Genomic DNA, 20,556 nt, shown 5'->3' with positions numbered 1-20,556 from the left:
GTAGAGAGGGATGACCAAACATATGTGTATGTGATTTTTATCATTTATAAGGTCAGCCAGGTCAGCCTCTTGGGCTACCTGGCTGAGCCTGTTTGATATGGACATAAATAAATAAAGATGATAGAGGCCAGAGTACTGGGCTTATTAATGTGTACTATATGTATTTGTGTGTGTACATCTATTGTACTGTATGTGTGTACTTGTGAGTCCCCCTCTCCATTCATCTGCCAGTGAGGACAGCCTCCCACCCCTCATTAGTCGTTAAACACTGTTAATTAACGTCTTTAATTAGACCGCTATTAAACCATCTGTGTGTCTGTCTCACTGTCTGTTCTCTCTTCTCCTCCATGTCTGTTTTCCTCTTATCCCTCCATATCTCTCTGTTTTCACCCAGTGTTGCACCCCGCTTTGTCACCCTGCACCTATTCTCACATTAAGCAGTTTCCTTGCTCTCCTCAATCTCCCTCCCCTCCATCTCTGCACTCTCTCCCCTCATCCTCTTGTGAGAGGAGTGAGTGAGTACAATAGAGTTAATCACAGCCATTCAGAAGCTGTATCTCTGTCTATTCACAGCACAGCGGAAGCCTGGAACACACTCTGTCCTCATCTGCATACCACAACGCAGCCAACACACATGCACGGTACATAGAGCACCCACACAACTACACACCAATTTTCTATGTCAATCGGCATCCCAATGTGAGAACGAAATCAGTAATTGACTTGACATGAACTCAAGAGTTAGTATTCCTCAGTCGCGTGTACAAAATAAATTAATACATTTGAACTTCAATCTCTGCGCTCTAAAAGGGATTGTTATGATAATAAGGTTCACACTCAGTTAACATGTTAGAGCATCTGAATGGTGCTGGAGGTAATACTCACAAGTGGCCGTAGATCTGGATGGGTGAGGATGTAGCCGTTGTTGGTGATTGCAAAGGCGTAGCCGTGAATGCCCAGCTAAGAGGATACACACAAACAAACACACACACACCCCAAGTGGATGCATGACAAATTTGTGCCTAATTGTAAATCTGGGCTAATCAAGCTCTTTGTAGTTTTTACTGGCAGAATCTTTGTCTTTGTTGTGAAATTCGCAGAACTGCATAATACACGAGGATGGTGCCATTCATCCACATCTGGACAAATAACACACTTTCAAATGTCAAAACCTCACACCCAACCAAGCGTCAGTTCTAGTTTAAGTTCAAGTTAAAGAAATCAGCGCACGGGATGTGGCGGGGAACACTATCAGAATGCATTAGTATACATAGTGTATTATTTTCCTGTCTTTATTGGACTTGAGGAAAGAGCTGTGAATAATCAGTGTCAAAACTTCAACAAAACCAGTGATTTATCTGCTATTGGGTTTGGCATTCAGTTACTGCACTGTAGTAGTAACAGGTGTAAAATCTATATTCTTCAACTTGCTTTAGTTTTTTTTACAGACCTAGCATCCAGGTGAATGGCACACTCACAAAGCATCATATGGTTCAAAAGATATCCACGGTGTAATGGTGTAGAGGGTTTTCTCATATAGCCATTGAGATCTACAGTCATTTACAGGAATAACTAAATGATGTTGGGAGTGGTACCTTATATTTGGGGATGGTCTTGAGCAGCTCAGAGACAGGCACGTCTGTCCCAACCACCCCTAGTAGGATGCCACGGTTTCTCTGGAAGCACGCACATTACAAATATTCTTAAGATGCATTTGAAAGGTTACTTACATAACATGTTCTCTTACAGATCCACTGTGTATGATATAAAAAGTTTCAATCTATGATATATATATTTAATTAGTGATGCTCTTCTGTATCCTTATTTACAGACTCTAATCAAAATGAAATTAGTGTCCATCAAATACAAACATAATTAACCATTATTTTACAATTTCTGTCTATTGTCTCAAAACCTAATTCCTTGTGAGTTATGCAATAATTAATTGCATCGTTTTTCAATTAAACTGTAAGTTTGTTGGAGAAAACAAGTTTGTGAAACATAATGGTAATGATAGTGAATGTGCTATTGCTTCTATAGCCCTCTATGTGCACTTACAGTCTCGTTCTTGGTACTGAACACTGGCATTGCCACTGTGGTCATCAGAACCGGATCTTGACCGTCCTCCAACTGAGTGAGTCATGAGAGAAGAACAGTGAAAGATAGCAATTGAGAGGGTGAGGAAGAGAAGGAGAGACAGAGGGAGGGAGAAGAGGGAAGCTAATGATGAAAAATTATTGTTATACTTACAAAAGAAACGTACAGCACATCGCATGACATCATGCACATTATATGAATCATCTTGTTTAGTGACACTCAGTGAATGATTATCTCAAGCTGCATAACACTCGTTCCTTAAGTAGTGATCCTGATAGGAATTCTGCAGCAGACCTAGTCATATTATCGTCTTGAGGGACCTACAAAACTTCCATGACATGTTTTATTCATGTTTATTATTTGCCTTAAAATGTGTTCAATCACAGCCTGCCTTTGATCTCTTGCAGAATAAGCTTTTCCAAAGGCAGGGCTTCTAGTTTGGATCTGGGTATCTTCCCTCCCTAAAGACTGCTGGAATAATTATGATATTTATCTTTCCAGCGGCTGTCTGTATCTGACGATACAGATACGATATAGAGATGAAAGCTTGACACTGTTATGAAGATACTGGAGGAAGGCTTCGCACTCGGCAAAAAGTGGTTTGACCTTGTCCACTCAGAAATGTTGAAACTATCTAAATATCAGTCACTCACGCAGTGTATGTTCAAGTCACCACAAGTAATTGGTGGTTTGGTAATTGCTAAGTGCAATATGAATCCCAGGACAAAATCCACGATTGTGTAAAGTAAGATGGGGTGGCAAAAAACATAAATCATGTCACACATGATCTGTTTCTGCTGCAGTAATCAATAGAGTATTATTCTCTTAGATTCTGTTAGACTGACTTAAGTATCAGATCCCAGCATAGCACTTTTTTCTAAGGGAACTACACAATTTAACCAATCCTCTTAACTGAACATTACACGCCGTACACTCCCCCCCCCAGAATTACAGGTAATGACAGGAAACTCTAGCATCCATTCTGTCTCCATCAGATACTGGGGAATTGTTGACCTGAACTCAGACAGCTAGTAATAGCAATCCAGGACAAAGTATTAGACATCAAAGAGAGAACTAAGGACACCTAAGTATGGCTGCAATAACAATGGAGAGCCTTGCTGTGGGAGAACAGGATCGATCGAAGGACTGGGAAAATGAGCAGAGGCTCATCTAAAAATACAAAATCTATTTCCAAGCTCAGGTCTATTGGATCATATATCAACGATCTGTAAACGTATGGACTGACATTTATTGTCTATCCCTACGAACTGTTGTTGAGCAGTCCCATCAAATGTGTACTCTTTGTACTTCAACACTAAAGATGGTGAAAATCAGGCTTGCCCAGCTGCTCTGGGAAATGACATAATGTAATTAAGCAGATAACAAGAGCTGGATGGAGAAAGGCAGCCAGCAACTGCATCTATTGGATTCAAAGCCAACAGCACAGCTACAGAGGATCCTCACTTGTTCTACCCAGTGGAGGAAAGACCTTTAAACCTGTGCTTTATTATCCCAATGCGGGAGAGGAAAGAGGCACTTCCTTGAACCCTAAATGAGTGTCCTCCAACATGACCATCCTCCAAGTCCCTAAGGAAGTGCTCTGTTTCTAGAATTTGACTTATCACACATAACCTGCAACCTCTAATGCAAGGTCAGAACTGAACACACATTTGGGCCAAATCTGCATAATCATTGCCTCTGTGGCTTTATCTGTATCAGTCAGAGCAAATGGGGTGTGTAAGTCCTTTCCCCTGCTGTGGGTCAGAGAATGAAAAAAAAACCCTCTGGGCTCTAATACACTCGCTCCCCACTGACACAAATACCCACACATACCCACACACTTACACAGCTCAGAGGGCTCAGATACACACCCTTGCCCCATGTTTGGTGTCTCATAGGACACCTCGTAATCTAAGTTGCTGTGACAAATTGTGTTCTGGTGGACGAGGTGACCCTTGTTTCCTTGGAGACTGGGTTTAATGATGTTGGTGTGTGTGAGCCCTGGAACCAAGCCCCCTGTACGCTCCTGTGGGAAAACTAACAATGGGGGGCAGAGCTGGCACAGACCTAGTACACGTTTATATTGCACAGGTGTTTTGGGATATATCTATGAAATCTCTTGATTACCTCAATCAATATTAACACTTTTGCTTTGAAATTGTGGAGTTTATATTCATCTATCATGACATTTTGAACAGCTTACTACTTCAATTTGTCATCAAAAGGTAATCAACTGCTCCCAGCTTTCCCATTTGTCTGTTTTCATGCTTTAGCAAGTATCAGTCTTGTTCTTTGAACTTCAGCGCAAAACCCTCTTCTCAACCCCACATCCTTCTTTATATCCTTTACATTTTCTTCCCAACTTCCACTGATACCTTTTCTCTTCAAGTCTCTTGCATTATTTCTTTCACCCTCCCTACACTTGTCCTCAAATATCCCCCCCGACACATTCCTTTCACTCCCACCCCCCTCCCATCATCCCTGAGCTCCAGTGTCAGTTCATCCGATAGAGTGGGAAACAAAGCCAAATGAGCCAGAAAATGATGGATGAAGCTGGTGAGACGAAGGATAGGATGAAGAGGGAGGGGAACAGGAGAGGAGGGGAGAGCACAAGAGGGGGGGGGGCTGGGGCTGGAGAGGGCGACGCAGAGTGAAACAGAGGAAGAGAGAGTACTGGGTTGCAATGAGAGGGATGGAGAGGAGAGGAACAAGATAGGATGTAGGGTGCATCTGGAAAGATGATACACATCAGCCCTGGAACATAAATACCAGATGCTCATCACTTTCCTCATGCTGAGCCAATCCCAAGAGTTTTGCTAACTTCTTATCTGACACTATCACCACGCAGGGTGTGCGTGTGTGTGTCTTTCTGTCACTGTCTGTTTTACTTTCATTGGACTGTTGTGTATGTGTGCTCCTAGCACCCAGGCCAGAGCTGTGCTGAGGTGATTAAATGTAAAGAAGCAGTGCAGATTCCTTGCTAATCCCAATTATCATGTCTGACAATGTGATATCTATTTCGGTTTTCCGCTTCGATGTCAATAAACTTGGGTCTATCACACTAACAATACTATGTCAGACATATGGCCTGCCAACTGTCTAATGGGACTGCTCTGTGCTCAGCTCATGCTGATGGGGGGGCAGAGCACTCCTCTGTTCCACCATCATCATTGTTATGATTATAGAGCTGCTTATCTCAACCCACATATGATTCATAAAACACTGAAAAATAAAACACCGAAAACAATAAAAAGGCATCAGTACAGATCATCCCGCCAGTCATTATAGGCTATTGGATTTTCAACCAGAAGATGACAAAACAGCTTATTCTGGAGAATTCTACCAAAACAAATAACACAGGCAATCTTGTTGTCACACCAAAATCACACAGGCAAAAGAGCAATGTAGCCTCACATTTACAGACATGGTCACACTGCCAGCCCCGGAGACACTGGCAAAGCACGGCCAACACAGCATCACCAATGATCAATGAGTGTGAGCGTGTGCACAGACGTGTACGTGTGCTTGATCAGACGTGCAGAAGAGAGCGATCAACTGAACCGATGACAACCACGATGCATGGTTTGAATCAGGAGGTTGAGGAGCGACATACGACACTGACACACAAGAAAATGCCATGGGTCAGTATGGTAGTTAGTTCACCCAAAATTATGCCGTCATCTGGCAGAGATCAGAGACCAAAACGCACATGCACATGAAATGCACATGAACACACACCAGGCCTCAACACAGCACAATACAGTGATGACCTCAAATCAGAATTTTTACCTTTTGTGCTTGGGGGAGCTAAAGAGAACAGATTAAGGAGGAGGGGAGGAGAGAAAGGGTCAATACGTTTACGGATAAGTGTAAGAAAGCCTTTCAGTGCGGTTTCCACTGAACGGAGTGCCAGCCTCAGTTGGCGCGTAAAATCCACTGACATTGACTTTGACTGCAACTTTAAAAACAGTGACTGTGTCACTGCTTTATGGCTGGGAGGGTCACAGCAGAGGAAACAACACTTAAGCTGTTACTGTTGAGTCAGTGTTGGGTAAATGTACTTTGACTGTGATAAATGGATGGGGATAATGAGGGCAAAGAGAAAGAAATAAGCAGAGGAAGACAGAAAAAGGTAAAACATGAGGGATATGAAGAGGATTGCAGAGTCCACTCCCATGCAGTGTTGATAGCCTGTGCGTATTTCTGCCAGAGGGCATTTAGGAGGACAAATGGCTGCTGTTCACTCTTTATGGCCAAACACAATAACTTTAACAAAAGAGATGCATTGTGCATGCGTGAATACTACAGTATATTGTGTTGCATATTATGGATAGCAGAGTATCCTATACTGTAGGTCAGGCATTATCCTTTAGGGTGTTTTAGTGATGATAATGTCTGTGCCAGAGAACTATAAAGCTATGTACAGAGGATTTAGCTATGCATGTTATTATTTGAGTGTTTTGAGCAATATTATAGTGTGTGCTGCTATTCTTTGCCATTTCATAATACGTATATCTGTGCGTGTTTGGCCAGGGTATAAGGTTGAGAGATCAGAGACTAACTCACCAATGTGCCCCAGTATTTTCTACTTACGCTACACAACTCCCAACCACACACAGGAGGCTCATTCACTTAATGGTTCCATCTGCTGTACACACACACTTTCCCCACATTCAGTCTGAGACATACAAAGGCAAAACACATTGTCAGGCCTCTGCTTGCATTTTATCACTACCAGTCTCCTTTGGATTATATAATTCATCAGATCCTGAACATGCAACTGTACTTTTTTGAACTCAAGCTTAAACAAAGTGCATTATGGATTAAGTTTTCTTAGTAGAATAAGTTGAAATCTATAAATCGATGGGCCCATACTGTTTACAACCCAGTGGGTGTGCGTTGTTAGCGAGTACTGTGGGAACTGGAGTCAAGAGCCATGTGAGAGATGTTGTAGTCAACTCACAGTGCTATCGATGTAGGCCTCAGTCCACACCGTGTCGTGCTCCTGGTCGATCACCTTGGGACGACTCAGCACGTGGAGATACTCCATCACATTCTCTTGCACATCTGCTAATGTGGAAATCTGAGTGAAGTAGCCTGTTGGGCAGAGAAAGGAAGAGAGAAAAGATGCTGAATCATTTAACTTAACAAACAATGGAGAGTGAACAGGTTCATCCTCACTATGCTGTCCCGAAACTGCGATCAGAAGTTCAGTCTCTGCATCTCCAAAACTGTTTCACATTGCAGGAAGTGTTGCATCCAATATTAGCTTGGCTATATAATCTTTTCCAAGTCATCGCTCCCATTTTATTTACCTTGTTACCAAAGCAGAAAAATTCTATCTGGAATACAGTACAGTAGGCAGCAGATATTTGCTTGATGAAGCGGACGGAAACCTGGATACATGTATGAGTAATAGCTGAAGAATTCCCTGCAGTGATATACAAGTGAGAGCAAATCAGCATGGGTTTGTGAATGGGTAAGTGGTATGTGAATGCAATGAAAAAAACTATCTCAGTTAAACCAAATTTGATGCCATTTCCTACGATGGTAATGCTGCCATTATGTTGCTAATGTGCATGTGTAGGAGGGAATATACTGTTATCTCAGCAAGGGGGACAGAAAGGGGGAGAGGAAGAGAGGGAATCAGGATAGCAATAAGACAGAGGGAGATAGAGGACAAGAAGTGCCACAGAGAATAAGGGAAAAGAGAGAGACCACCACATTTCCACCCATCCGTAAAAACAGCAAACTGCCTCCATCACCGTGAGGCAGCCAAGGAGAAAATCATAGCTGGAGGAAACAGATTTTGGGGTTATTGTTCCCGGCAACGACCTTTACTCCACCAGGAGAAAAGAGCCAGAGCCTAGACACAATACACAGATCTATGAGGGATGTCATGTATTCCCCTAAATAACTGAGGAAAGGGTCTATCATTGATAATATAATTTCAAATCTGCGACCACAGTAAAAAACTAAAAATAAAAAAGGCTAAAATCTCATATTATACACTAACACTGGAAGCGTTAAAACCCCATGATTAGTGCAATCACTACAGCAACAAGAATGCACTTGCACCCGAACTTGACCTGGAAGTGAACCTTGACAGATTCCTCCTTTTCATCCTCAGAGACATTCGGATCCAGCTATTATTCCAGTAGACAGTACAATGACAACACACACATACAGACTCACATCGCACACAAAGCAAGCTGCCTCCGACTAACTGCATCGTTCATCACAGTGGTGAGTGAAGAATGACTACTCCCTCTGGAAGGCTGAGGGCGTCCTTCGGGCTGAGCCACCGGGGCCAGTGAGATGAGCTGGGGAGTGAAAAAATTAATGCTCCCTGCTTTCAGTGACATGGTACACCTGTTGTACATACAGGACAGGACAGCCACAGCATGGTCTGGTCAGGATGAGGGCATTAATATATTTTTAAAGGACCTTGGTTTGGGTGATATGTAAGCAAAAAGACACATCAAGGTGTTCTGATACGTGAAAATAATGAGGTGGCGGCAAAAAATGACATGATGTGAGGCAGAACTACATTACAAGTATGTGGATGTTGAACATCGAATTCCAAAACCTTGGGCATTAAAGAGGAACTCCACACTGATTTTTTTTTGTCCTGCACACATAATCATATAGCTTCTTGATGGCATGATGTGTTAATTTGGGCGATTTTTCCTAAACTAAAACAGTGATTTTTCCAAAACCGAAGTCTGTGGCTCATCCTCAACCGTGACCTAATAGGCAAAACTATGAGGTATATTTTGTACGTTGACCCCCCCCCCCCCCGCCCAACCATGGTAGCACCAAGCATAAAAAACTGGTTGAACGTAGTCCCAGGTAGGGCCTCTCATACATAGCTGACGGTAACATTAGTAAGCCTTCTGTGGCAGTAAAGACAACACATGGACCTGCTGATAACTGTGCTATATTCAGAGCTTAACAAGACAAACAGTATGTTAACTTAACCATGATAAACACCATGGCTATGACTATGTACTGACACTTTACAAAGACAGACATACACAAAGGACGGCTGTGGCTAAGGAGGTAGAGCGTGTCGTCCACTAATCTCTGGATTAGTGGTTCCATCCCCGGCTCCTCCTGTCCACATGTCGACACTGATCCCTAAGTTGCTTTACTTTCATGGCAGCGCTGTCATCATCAGTGTGTGACAATAATTGTCACAAATAATAACACAAACTGGCTGTAGGTAAACTGGGTGTCCACATACTTTTGGCCATATTGTGAACGTTTGATATGTGTATGACTGATGGGCATAGAAAATCAGTTGATGGAATACACTGTGTTCCATCAATACAAAAAAGTACTATATTTTAGTGTCACGGTCACAGGTTGTCATTTGATTAGTTGCCAGTCATGCTAGCAGACACCAGGGGAGCGAGAGTAGAGGAAGAAGAGAGGAGAGTGGAGTGCGGCTGAAGGCACAACTCTTTTTGTTAAAACTGTGATGGACAATGAATGATAACCCTCATCCCTAAAGTATTATGGTTTAGTTTCTGTCTGCGTCGAATTGTTAACCTAAATTAAATGAAACCAATCAAGCTCAGTGCACCGCTGTTAAAAACAAGAAAAGGACCAGAGTGGCCCAGCCAACTTGGACAAGTGAGCAGCACTGCAGGGAACAAGTGGAACGACAGGGGAAGGTTAGTTGAGCTCATCCGGGCTTCGGGCAAGGCCTGCATCCTTTTCTTGTTGATTGGCAACCAAAGGCATTTCTCATAAGTGTGGCCTGTTAGTAGCTGGTACAGCAATAAGGCTTAGTGGTAATTAAATCCCCTAGTCCAAATTATCCAGAATCTAAACAACATTCTTTGCTCCACTCAAAGGCAATAGGGAGATATGTTGACATAACAGTATTCAGTGACAGAGCAGAAAAGGTAAAATTTTTTCACCTGCTAATAACAGTAAAGAAATAAAACCAAATGTTCTGCTGTAGTTTGGAATAGAGATTCTATGCCTAGAGAGCAGAGAAGACTGTTCTGCACAGCTCCTGCAGGCTGGAGAGGATGTCACTGTCACAAGCCTGAATCATCATGCGGCATACAAACACACATGCACTTATGTAGCATGACACACACACACGAAGGTCTCATCATCACCACTAACATCCTCGAACTGACTGGATGGGTTGTCTGATATCACTTCCAAGCAAAACTGTTGATGCCCTTGTCCTCTTATCTACACACATACTGTATATACACACACACACACACACACACACACACCTAAAAAACACATGCACACCCTTCGTGTGACCTATGGCTTGACTGTCTTATCTACGGCAGCCTGAGGAAATGGAGCCAGACTGTCTCTGTCACCCACCTCCCAGCTAAATATAGAACCTGAAGGAAAGTGCTCTACGCACTGAGACAACCATGACCACACACGAAGCAGCTGGAAAGTGGTGTATCACAAAGATAGCTTGGACTTTAGGCTTAGAGGAAGATGTAATGTGACATATCTGGTCTGTGCAACTGGCACCAGCTGTCTGCTGTCACATACACGTGCTAATACTGATGAGCACTGACAAACACATGTCTATGCAACTACATGCACGCACACAAACACATACGCCAAACACCACAAACAAATCCTGAGCTCCATAATGTATTCATTTTCGCCCGGCTGGCAGCAGCATGCAGCAACTTTCTTCTGCAAAAACAGATTATAAGAAGAAAAAAGTACAGCGGTCCATGCATGTGTTGTAAGATCCCACCTTTGTTAGCACATGCCATCCATTTCAGATTATCTGCGAAGGCTGACTCTCGACCAATCAGGTATGGGAATATGCGGACCTGCAGAGAGAAAGCAGACAGCTTCCGTCAGTCAATTTAATCGCATTTTGAAAGGGCCCACCACACCACCATATAGAAGATAACACTGTCAAAGCCAGGCAGAAGGCTCATCCTTTATCTGCCAGTGATTAGCTGGCCCTTTCTCCTTGTTTAATAGAGTCAATTATGAACTTACGAAAGTCTTAAATTTGTCTTTTAGATTTTATTTAAAATTTAAATTCAAATAATTTCAACTCAAGAAACTAAACAATTAAGGATTAACAGATATGGGTTTCAAAATAAGATATGTGCATCAAGAATCTGCAATTAGAATGAAAACAAATGATGAACCATGAAGTAAATATTTTGAGTTAAAAAAGCCAAGTCCAAGCTTTATGCGCTCAATCCAGGGAATCTTCTTAACTTTCTGCTGCCAAACTCATTTTTACCCAGCAGTGCTCAGTTGGCTCTAGCAGCAGGTGTAGTTGGCAGGTGTGTGTGTGTGTGTGTGTGTGTGTGTGTGTGTGTGTGTGTGTGAAGAGCAGGTTGCCAGATTGGACCAGATGCAAGCCTCTGGGGGCACAGCTGCCATAGCTCCCATGCCTGCATTTTTCACTGCCTCCCTTCACCCTGACAGCATGTGTCTGTTTGTGTGTATGTGAATGTATGTATGTGCATGCACACACATGTCTAGATGTGGCTATATGTGTGTCTTTATCTGATTTTGGATGACTGCTCTCAACAGAAGGGTCTGAAATTGCAAAAAAAAAATTCATGTATAAATGCCATTTCCTTTTCCACATTAAATTATATTTATTTCATTGTTACCGAACAGTGCCATTGATGAACTCCTTTTAAATTCAATAGTGATTATAACAGCTTTAGCTGACAAAGATATAAACCACAGACAGCAAATTCTTGCATCTCACTTTCTAGTATGGATATTTTTTGTCTATTGTCAACTGTAATAAGTTTAACTGTGAATAAGTACAATTGTCATTTTTTAGCAGGCCTCATTATCTAGACCATAATCATCCTCTATTCATACAAACGTGAATGACATTGCCAGAGTGACAGGAAAACACAACACAGCCGATATGATCAAAACCGCTCCATGTAGAGGTATGGGTAAGAGGTGTCAGAGTGGGATTTTCTGTGATTTTTTTGTGGTTATGTGTTTTTTTTTTCCACTTTTAGCCAAGACGGAGGTCAAACTACAGTGGGCTGGTTATTAAATATGGAAGAAGTTTAAAGCTGAGTTAAGTACAGTGGAGATAAAAAAACTAGAAGAGGCTCGAACCACAGCATGCAATCTTCAACCTACTTGACTGCACAAATTTTACATAGTCAGGAATAAAAATACACATGCATGCAAGAATACAAATGAACAGACATACAGGTATACACATCTGTATGTATCCATGCACGCACAGATGCACAGACACTCATGTCATTTTAAAACACAAGTATACATGTATGCAAAAAAAACGCTCCTACATTATATATTCAGCACTCAACTCAATAATTTACTCTCCAGTGTAAACATTCACACAAACGCTTAAAGACTGTAAGTACTTCTGTTTTAATGTCCAGAACAGACAGTTACAATTCACAGTTTCAAAGTAATAGCAGGCTAATTGTTCTGATGTTAATGGTCTCATTCATTACATAAAATTACATTTATTTAGCTGATGCTTTTAGCCAAAACAACTTATAATAAGTGCATTTCAACCATGTAGATGCAATCCAAAAATTGCAAGAATCATGCAAATACATCAACTTCATCAAATATGCTGAACTGCTCCAAATGCTACATTTAGAAACAATAAGAGATAGAGAAAGTTATTTGCTTTTTTAATACATTTTTATGGGCCAAGGTGCAGTCTGAACAGATGAGTTTTCAGTCTGCAACGGAATATGTAGCATAATCTAGGACCAGACAGGCCACCTGTTGGTTATAAAACCCCAGCTGTTTTCAAATGTAGGTCAGCTTCATGTTTCTACCTGAAACCAAAACCATATTCATTAAGGTGCATAGTGATGATTCCTAAAATTTATTTTAGTTTGTGTATGGGCACTGTCTGCTGAGGCTCAGGTTTCATTTGGGTCGTGGAGAAGTGTCCCTGCAGTTTATACAGCCAATCCTAAAGCTAAGCTTCATGGTATAAGGAAGTGTTATATGAAATATTTTGTCGAGCGTGATGTTTTCTGATCTTAGTTTTGAGATCTTGATTTGGAAAAAAAGGCTCATTCCTAATGTGGAAAGAGCATGTAAATTCATGTAAAAGCAGACACCTTTTCTATAATAACTGTTAGCAAGCCTTTTACTTTTAATTGTTACTACCACAGTGGTACACAAGGCATTCAAACTTTTAGACATATCAGAAGACGCTGATAACCTTGTGCCAGACTTCGTAAAATTAGCAGCTGATTTTATTTCTCCTTCAATAACACATCGTTTTAATCTATCTTTTGCCTTTAATGAAATTCCTTATCTGGAAGTCTGTTTCTGCTCTACTATTACTAAAAGCAGGTGACCCAACACTTCTAAAGGATTACAGGCCCAACTCTAATCAGTCTTGGCAAAGATTCAGGAATTACTCATTTCTAATCACTTTAAAGTTTTTACTCTAATTATATTTTATCTGAATATCAATTTGTTATTTAGATAGAGATAGATTTTAGGAGAGGAGAGTGTGAGCGTACATACTTTGCTGCTCTCCAAGTCTAAGAGAAAGTTGGAGTTGTCTGTTCTTGGAGTGGTTGATTCTCTATTGGTGATTTTTCTAGTCTAAGGTTATGGAAGAGGAAGATATTACCTAGGAAGTACCTCTCACAATTCAGGTTGGGATCCAAGGCCACATGAAGACTGTGTCTCTGTCTCCTATGGCTTATGGTATTGTCAGTCTGGGCCGTTCTGCTGGCCCTACTACACATGCACCTGGTACAACTGTGCCTCTCATTTGTGGGACTGAGCCCAAGGAGTCCCCCTTACAGGCTGTAGTGCTGTAGTGTATGGTTAGCCCTTTGCTATTGGGACAACAGAAACAATGTTGGCAAAGGACGAGCACTGGGGCCTCATGATGCACTGCCAAATGGTGGTGACAGATAAGGTATGGGCAGTGCACAAAGGACAGGGCACAAGCAGGCATGGGCAAGGTTGTGCATAACCCAGCATATCAATCTCCTGAAGCTGGGGGATGTACATGTAGCCCACTTCCAATTTTTTCTATATCTTCACCTTCAAGGGCAGCCCATGCTGGTAAGGACAGACAGCATGTAGCATCTTTTATCAATTGGCAGAGTTGTCTAGCTTCTCCTTGCCTCACAGTTGTACACAATCAGTGTTGGCCTGTGCACTCACTCTGGCCCAAAAATACATTTTGCCATATTACAAAGAAAATGGCTATAAAACAATAATAAAAAAGATTTAGCACCATACACATTCAAGAATTAATCTTTAAATGATTACAATTTGAACCACTAGATGCAGCATACTGTATATTAGCCTTGACCAATATGAACAAATTAATTTTATGTCCTTTTTTTGTGCAAGGAGTCGGCTGACTCAGTCTGAAAATAACTTAGTGTATGTGCCCAGTAATCAACTTTTAACTGGTATTAATCTGTGCCATCTTGCAACACCATATCCAGTTTCCATAATACATTGATGGCACAACCCAGGTTTTTGTCCCAGAGGACTGTCCATGTGCCAAACACAGACAATCTGTCAGAAGATCAGGTGTCTGGGGACAGCCACGGAGGCTACACTCTCAGGTGGTCGAAGGAATTTGGCGCCACTACAGACAGGAAACGGTCAACCTTTTTGAGTCAAGGGAGCCCACCACTGCTGTTCTAATCAATGCCATATGTTATCTGGCTTTTCCTATCCTATGATTAGGCACTACAAAGGTAGTGAAATTCCCAGCTCACCACTATCAATCACTTATTGCCCTTTTTAGGTTGTACATGAGGGTGCTGCTCTGCCAAAATTTAACTTCTTGTGTTGTTTTCCTGATCTTCACTGCAAGCTGTTTGACATGACTGAACTGTAAGTATTCTGATCCCCCTCTCACACTTACTGGATTAAGGATGTTTTGCATTTTTTAAGCTTAAAAAACATACATTTCATTTGCAAGGAACTCTTGCTGGGTTTGATTGTATCTGGCTCCTGTTCTAAGATGCGGACAAACATCCTCTTTAGCCAAAGATAGATGCAGATTAAAACACATAATATTAAACTTGCGTTTGGTCACACACGTACTGTAATTGGTGCTCTTTGATTCAATATTATCTGCATGTTTGAAGCTTTTAGTGTTTTTTTTCTTTATTGCCCTGTGGTTTTTTGTGTTGCACTATGCTTAATCGCTCTGTATTGTTCTGCGTAGCAAAACAACAACCTAAAATATAATGTGAGATCAAGTAGGACCTGGAAATAAAGCTTTGAACTGACATGAGAACACTCAAACAAAATCACTGTGAAATGATAACAGAACACAAATCGTACAATAACTGATCATAGCAGCAGACAACATGGTGGGAAAAGTATCATTAGCCATCATTCAAGCACAGCTGAGATTATGGCACATGTGTTGCATGTTTATGTGTGGGTAAGCAAATATGTCCATGTTTTTGTGTGTTGTGTTTGTAGATGCGTAAACATATGCGGACGGGTATGCACATGTGAGTTTTTAGTGCGTTAGTTTGGGTATGTCTGATACTTTCATCTCCTGTTTTAACTATTTTGGGACCAGTAATACACACCTTCAGTTACGCTAAAAGTCAGGGAGACCAATGCTCTTAAATAAACCACATGGTCTTTCGGAGTACAAAATTTCAGTTCTTTGTATAGAGTTTTATTATGTACATTATGCTTTTTGAGGTCATGCTACAAAAGTAAAGACAAATGTGAAACAGTTTCTAAAACATTCTTTATCTACAAAAAGCAGTTATCTGAAAACTGTGACAGTATCTCTCTGAAAATAATCACTGATGTAACATGAAAGAAAAAGTCATTGAATGTATTTGAAGTTTTTCGGTATTTTTCAGACTTTTCATTAGTAAATACCGTTTCATTGCAATGCTTTCTTTATGATCTTTTCTTTATAGCTCTTTGTAATAAATATCATCTGCATGCAGATATTCACTTATTTGCATTCAGTTTTTCCAAAGCTTGCCTATATTCTCAGTGTGACGCTATACATTGGTGAAGCTGGAAGGCTGGCTGGAAGGAAGCCATTAAAAACCAGCAGTGGAGAGAGAGAGCAAGAGAAAGAGAGTGGAAAGAGTGACAGAGACCGAAGACTTCTATTATCAGCGGGGCTTCTTCTAAATGGAACTATCTAGCAGCCTTGTCCCCTCTCCGCTCACTGCTGTTCAGCCTTGAGGCAGGAGTGAGGAGGGGGGGGTTTGCAAGCAGCTTCAACAGGGAACACCAGAGACACACAAACACATGGCAATACAAGTGCAGCATTTATGCTAACAAATAGACACCCATATTAATGCATAGAAACATAAGCTCAAACAGATAAAAGATTAAAATTGGCTAATAATATGTGTTAAAAGACTTACCTGAGGCAATAGAAGTTTGCACTGTACATGTACCCTTACAGTCAAAATCATATACATGTATATACAGTATGTGTTTAGGGTATATGCATCTACCATTGCCTTTAGTACAGTACTTCTATCCTCAACTTTTTAAGGGTGAAGATCCTGTGGGCTTTCTTTTACAGAAGAAAATGACCGAAGAAAAACCCTTTTTCTTCCCCTCCATCTCCTCTCTCCCTCTCTCCTCCTATTTCATTTCATGGCCTGTCAGAAGAGCACCACAATTACCTTGCAGGACAGCAGAGAGACAGCTCAGTCCTCAGAGACAGGGCCATACTTAACTCTGTTTTAAAGCCCTCTGAAAGGACCCCATACTGGGCCGGCTCAATACCTTCTTCTGGTCAAAAAACGTTCTCTAACAACTCAGCCAAATACTAAAACTAGGCAAGAACATGCTCTGAAATATGACAGCAAAAAACTGTGTATCCATATGGGAAACACTGATGCACTTTTTTTTTTTTACAGTGATCCTGCTTGCTGTTCTCTTTCAGTACTCTTGGTCAGATTTAGCAAGAAGTGCAGTATTTCTCTAGAAAATATATTTCTGATGTAGTTATAATAATTGTTTATAATTTGTAATCAATGCCCTAACCCTATAAAACATCATCCTTCTCACTCTTTCTGTTGATTGATGTATTTGAGAAAGACTGTAACAGATCCCTTGGCATCCCTTTAAAATTGTGTCAAATGGATCTGCTTCCTAATTCCACATTTTTGGACAGTGTATTCTTAGCCACAGAAAGCATTAGTCCACTGTTCTCCAGTGCCCATCCTCCATTGGAATACCAGGTTGCAGGTTCATGAAGTTGTGAACAAGGCGTAATGGGAAATTGAGCTCAGCTGCCCTCACTTTACAAGTGTTGTGGAAGTACAATTGTACAATAATGTGATGTGTGTGTTTGTGTGTTTAATACACTACCTTCCTCTCTGGCCAGTTATACTTGGCAAAGATGGCATCATATGTGTCCACTGCTCCATCTGTCACCAACATAATGGCCTGGCTACACTCACTACCCCTCCCAGTCTCGTTGAACTGGACAGAGAGAGAGAGAGAGAGAGAGAGAGAGAGAGAGAGAGAGAGAGAGAGAGAGAGAGAGTAGTAACCCACGTTAACAAAACAAAATAAAGCTCCTTTCCAATTTGAATAAAACCAGTTTAAAATCTATTTTTTTCAAACACTTACCAAACAGTACTTCCCATTACAGAATGTAATGTGTCTTTACATGACTTACCTTCACACCATGAAAGCTAACTGTGTTGTAAAAGCTAATGGAATAACAATGAAATGCCTTCTCCTATACACACACACATGCACACAAGCTACAAGCTACCTTGAGAGTGCATTACCACCCTAAGATTACAGAGAGGAGTCATTAAGCAGAATGGAGACATACATGCATGTTGTTGAATTATGAGCATTTAGAAAGGGAAGGTAAATGCGTGTGTGTGCATGTGTGTTTGATTAATTGCTTGTTCATAATGAGGAAATGTCAAACCAGTAACCTGAGTCATCAAGTGCCTTGTTTACTTGGTTTTTGCATGATTCTGTTGATTTAGCTATTAATTACAGCATACTAATCATTTCGTGCATGTGTGTTTGCGCGTAACTGTGTCTGTGTGTGGTCATGCATGAGTGTATTACTTACGTCACTGAGAAGACTGAAGGCCTCAGTCAGAGCTATGTCTAACATACCAATGCCTTGGGCAAACAGCTTGTCGAGGTGCTCCCGGAAATGCTGGGAAAATAAAGTTTGGGGAGGAAACATTACGATCATGGTGGCAAGAAGCCATAACACAGAAGGACACAGAATTAGAGGTCATTATTGAATTTTATGGTGAAAAAAAAGAGGAGACAAGGACAGTGGACAGTGGCAGTAAAAATATAAAAATGTAAAGATATTGATTTCATTTGACCATAACACAGACAAACATAATATTTCACTGAACTTGATTTACCATCATTTGTGTGTGAACAGAGATTGCACCTGGTCTAATGGGCTCTTTAACTCCAGCCCTGAGCTAGGTTTTGCAGCAAACTGCCACATTATCTTGGAGTGAAATGTCACACACTGACTGAAAGAACAAAAATGACCTGTTTTCATGAAGTGTGTCAGTTCATAGATGTGATCATGCCACAAAGGGTACATTATCTCTGTGGCAATTAATGATGAGTTTAATGTTGTCAGCAACCTAACAGGTCTCATGTTCATGTCTCATTATTTGCAACAGCCTGGAGGCAAAAGCCACTCTCACACACACAGATTGACATGGCCCATTATCCAATTCAATCTATTTATAGCTATTTAGATCCAGTTGTTGGCATTTTCAAACATTTCCTGTTGACTCTGGGTCTATCCAAGTACCTGCAAAAAATATTTCCACCTATGGAGGTGAGCAACCCTCTTACACACTTCTGTATTACGAGTGGCAACAGATGCATTACATACAAGATATGTCTCTCACTTTTTACGGTCTGGGAACATCCCAGACCTACACCGCAACTACATCATCATCTTCCCAGCCTCTTATTTTTCTGCCCCTTTCCTTTCGCTCACTTAATGTTAATCTGTGTGTGCGTGTGTGTGTGTGTGTGTGTGTGTATGTGAGTTAAGATCGAAGTGATTTGTCTCAGCACAGCAGGGTATATTCAATCCCTGGTGCAGCAGTGTACTTAAGTGGCAGATTCAGACAGTGTGTATGTGTCGGTGTGTGTGTGTGTGTGTGTGTGTGTGTGTATGCAATGCTGAATGTGCCCAACCTTTTGTGCTGCACCGCAAGGCTCTGAAATGTACATTGGACATCAAACCTTTGAATGCTGCAGACCTTTTATATTCAAAAATGATCACAGCAGTCAGCTTAATGAAGCCTGGCTACAGGGACATAGTAACAAATGAACAAAAATATCTTAAATTGCAGCTTGCTGAAGCCTACAGTTTTGATTTTTATGGCAAGATATTTATCTCAACATGGAGGCAGGTTCAATTCAGATAACGCACGGAAAAGAAAGGCAGAAAAAAAGTTAGTACTGTCTGGTGATGTGAGTAGGATAGGCCTGTTTCAACATTAAATCAACAGGTATTGCAGTGATCAAATATAATTCCAAACATATAATTCAACATCATATCAGTAAACATTTTGGGGCATATTAATAACCACCCATGGTTCTCTTGGTACTGGCTGACTGTTTATCTTCAGATTCCAGCCACGTTGTTCATCAATTTAGAAGCTTTTTGCCCAGTGAGAATGGATTTGGAATTTTGAAGGTAAAAAGCGTCTAGGTTAAGACTCCACTTATTTGGTTGAAAAGTATGTGAAGTTAGGATCTGCCACCTTGAAATATAGTCACTGAAATGCTGTTAAAACAATGGTTATATACATATACATAGATGTCTAAAAACATTTTTTAACCAGATTCAGCCACTTCTAACCTAGACATTGTTGTTGTTGCTGTTTGAGCTGCAAATTAACCATTCATTCTTTCTGGATGTGCTCACCTAAAAAAAATCCAACAAAAACAGTCCACAGTTAAACTCATTGCACTAAAACTGACTTGGTTCAGTTCGTTAGTTACTGCACCTGTCATCTGTTAGATGACTGATCATCTGTGACATAATTGGAGGAAACTGTTCAGCAGACCTTCAGCTACATTTCAGTCTAAGCCCAACTGTTAGATAGAGATAATGTTGAAAATCATGAGTGTTTCCCTTTAAAGCTTTTAATATTAGCTGGGGAACTATTGCGTATGTGAGTAATAATCAGACAGGCTGGATTTCACTTCTTCAGATGCCTGTTGACAAGTGTAATTAGACAAATAACTACTCATGGTAATATAGCCAGAAGAATGTGTGTCCCCAGGAAGCATGACAACAGGTATTTATGACCCAGTTGAAGTTTAGAAAGACAGATCAGTAAGTTTAAGTCTCCAGTGTGACAGTCACTTCCTGCCCCTAGCTGAAGTAAAAGACATTAGCCTTATCTACTAGCACAGACTGCCTTTCCCTCTTAGCTGGCAGACTCACACTACATTAAACTACCATCT

General features: G+C 41.0%; 1 protein-coding gene across 10 annotated transcripts in view; it reads right to left on the bottom strand.

The window, feature by feature from the left end:
* Nucleotides 1-20,556, bottom strand: part of cacna2d3a (calcium channel, voltage-dependent, alpha 2/delta subunit 3a) — a 125,753-nt gene that overhangs the window by 36,217 nt on the left and 68,980 nt on the right. For 8 of the 10 annotated variants that reach the window (XM_044209816.1, XM_044209817.1, XM_044209815.1 and 5 more), the window contains 8 exons: nt 18,164-18,253; nt 17,437-17,550; nt 10,850-10,928; nt 7,061-7,194; nt 5,887-5,904; nt 2,059-2,130; nt 1,596-1,676; nt 886-960 (listed from right to left, as the gene is read on the bottom strand). In XM_044209816.1, the coding sequence (XP_044065751.1) occupies nt 886-960; nt 1,596-1,676; nt 2,059-2,130; nt 5,887-5,904; nt 7,061-7,194; nt 10,850-10,928; nt 17,437-17,550; nt 18,164-18,253 (663 nt within the window). The remainder of the gene's footprint in view (nt 1-885; nt 961-1,595; nt 1,677-2,058; nt 2,131-5,886; nt 5,905-7,060; nt 7,195-10,849; nt 10,929-17,436; nt 17,551-18,163; nt 18,254-20,556) is intronic. The other 2 variants (XM_044209819.1, XM_044209824.1) reach the window with 1 other exon arrangement.

The sequence above is a fragment of the Siniperca chuatsi genome, linkage group LG10, assembly GCF_020085105.1.
Source record: "Siniperca chuatsi isolate FFG_IHB_CAS linkage group LG10, ASM2008510v1, whole genome shotgun sequence".
Taxonomy (NCBI): domain Eukaryota; kingdom Metazoa; phylum Chordata; class Actinopteri; order Centrarchiformes; family Sinipercidae; genus Siniperca; species Siniperca chuatsi.
Note: the sequence above shows the minus strand (reverse complement) of the source record. Positions and strands in the feature narration are given on the sequence as shown.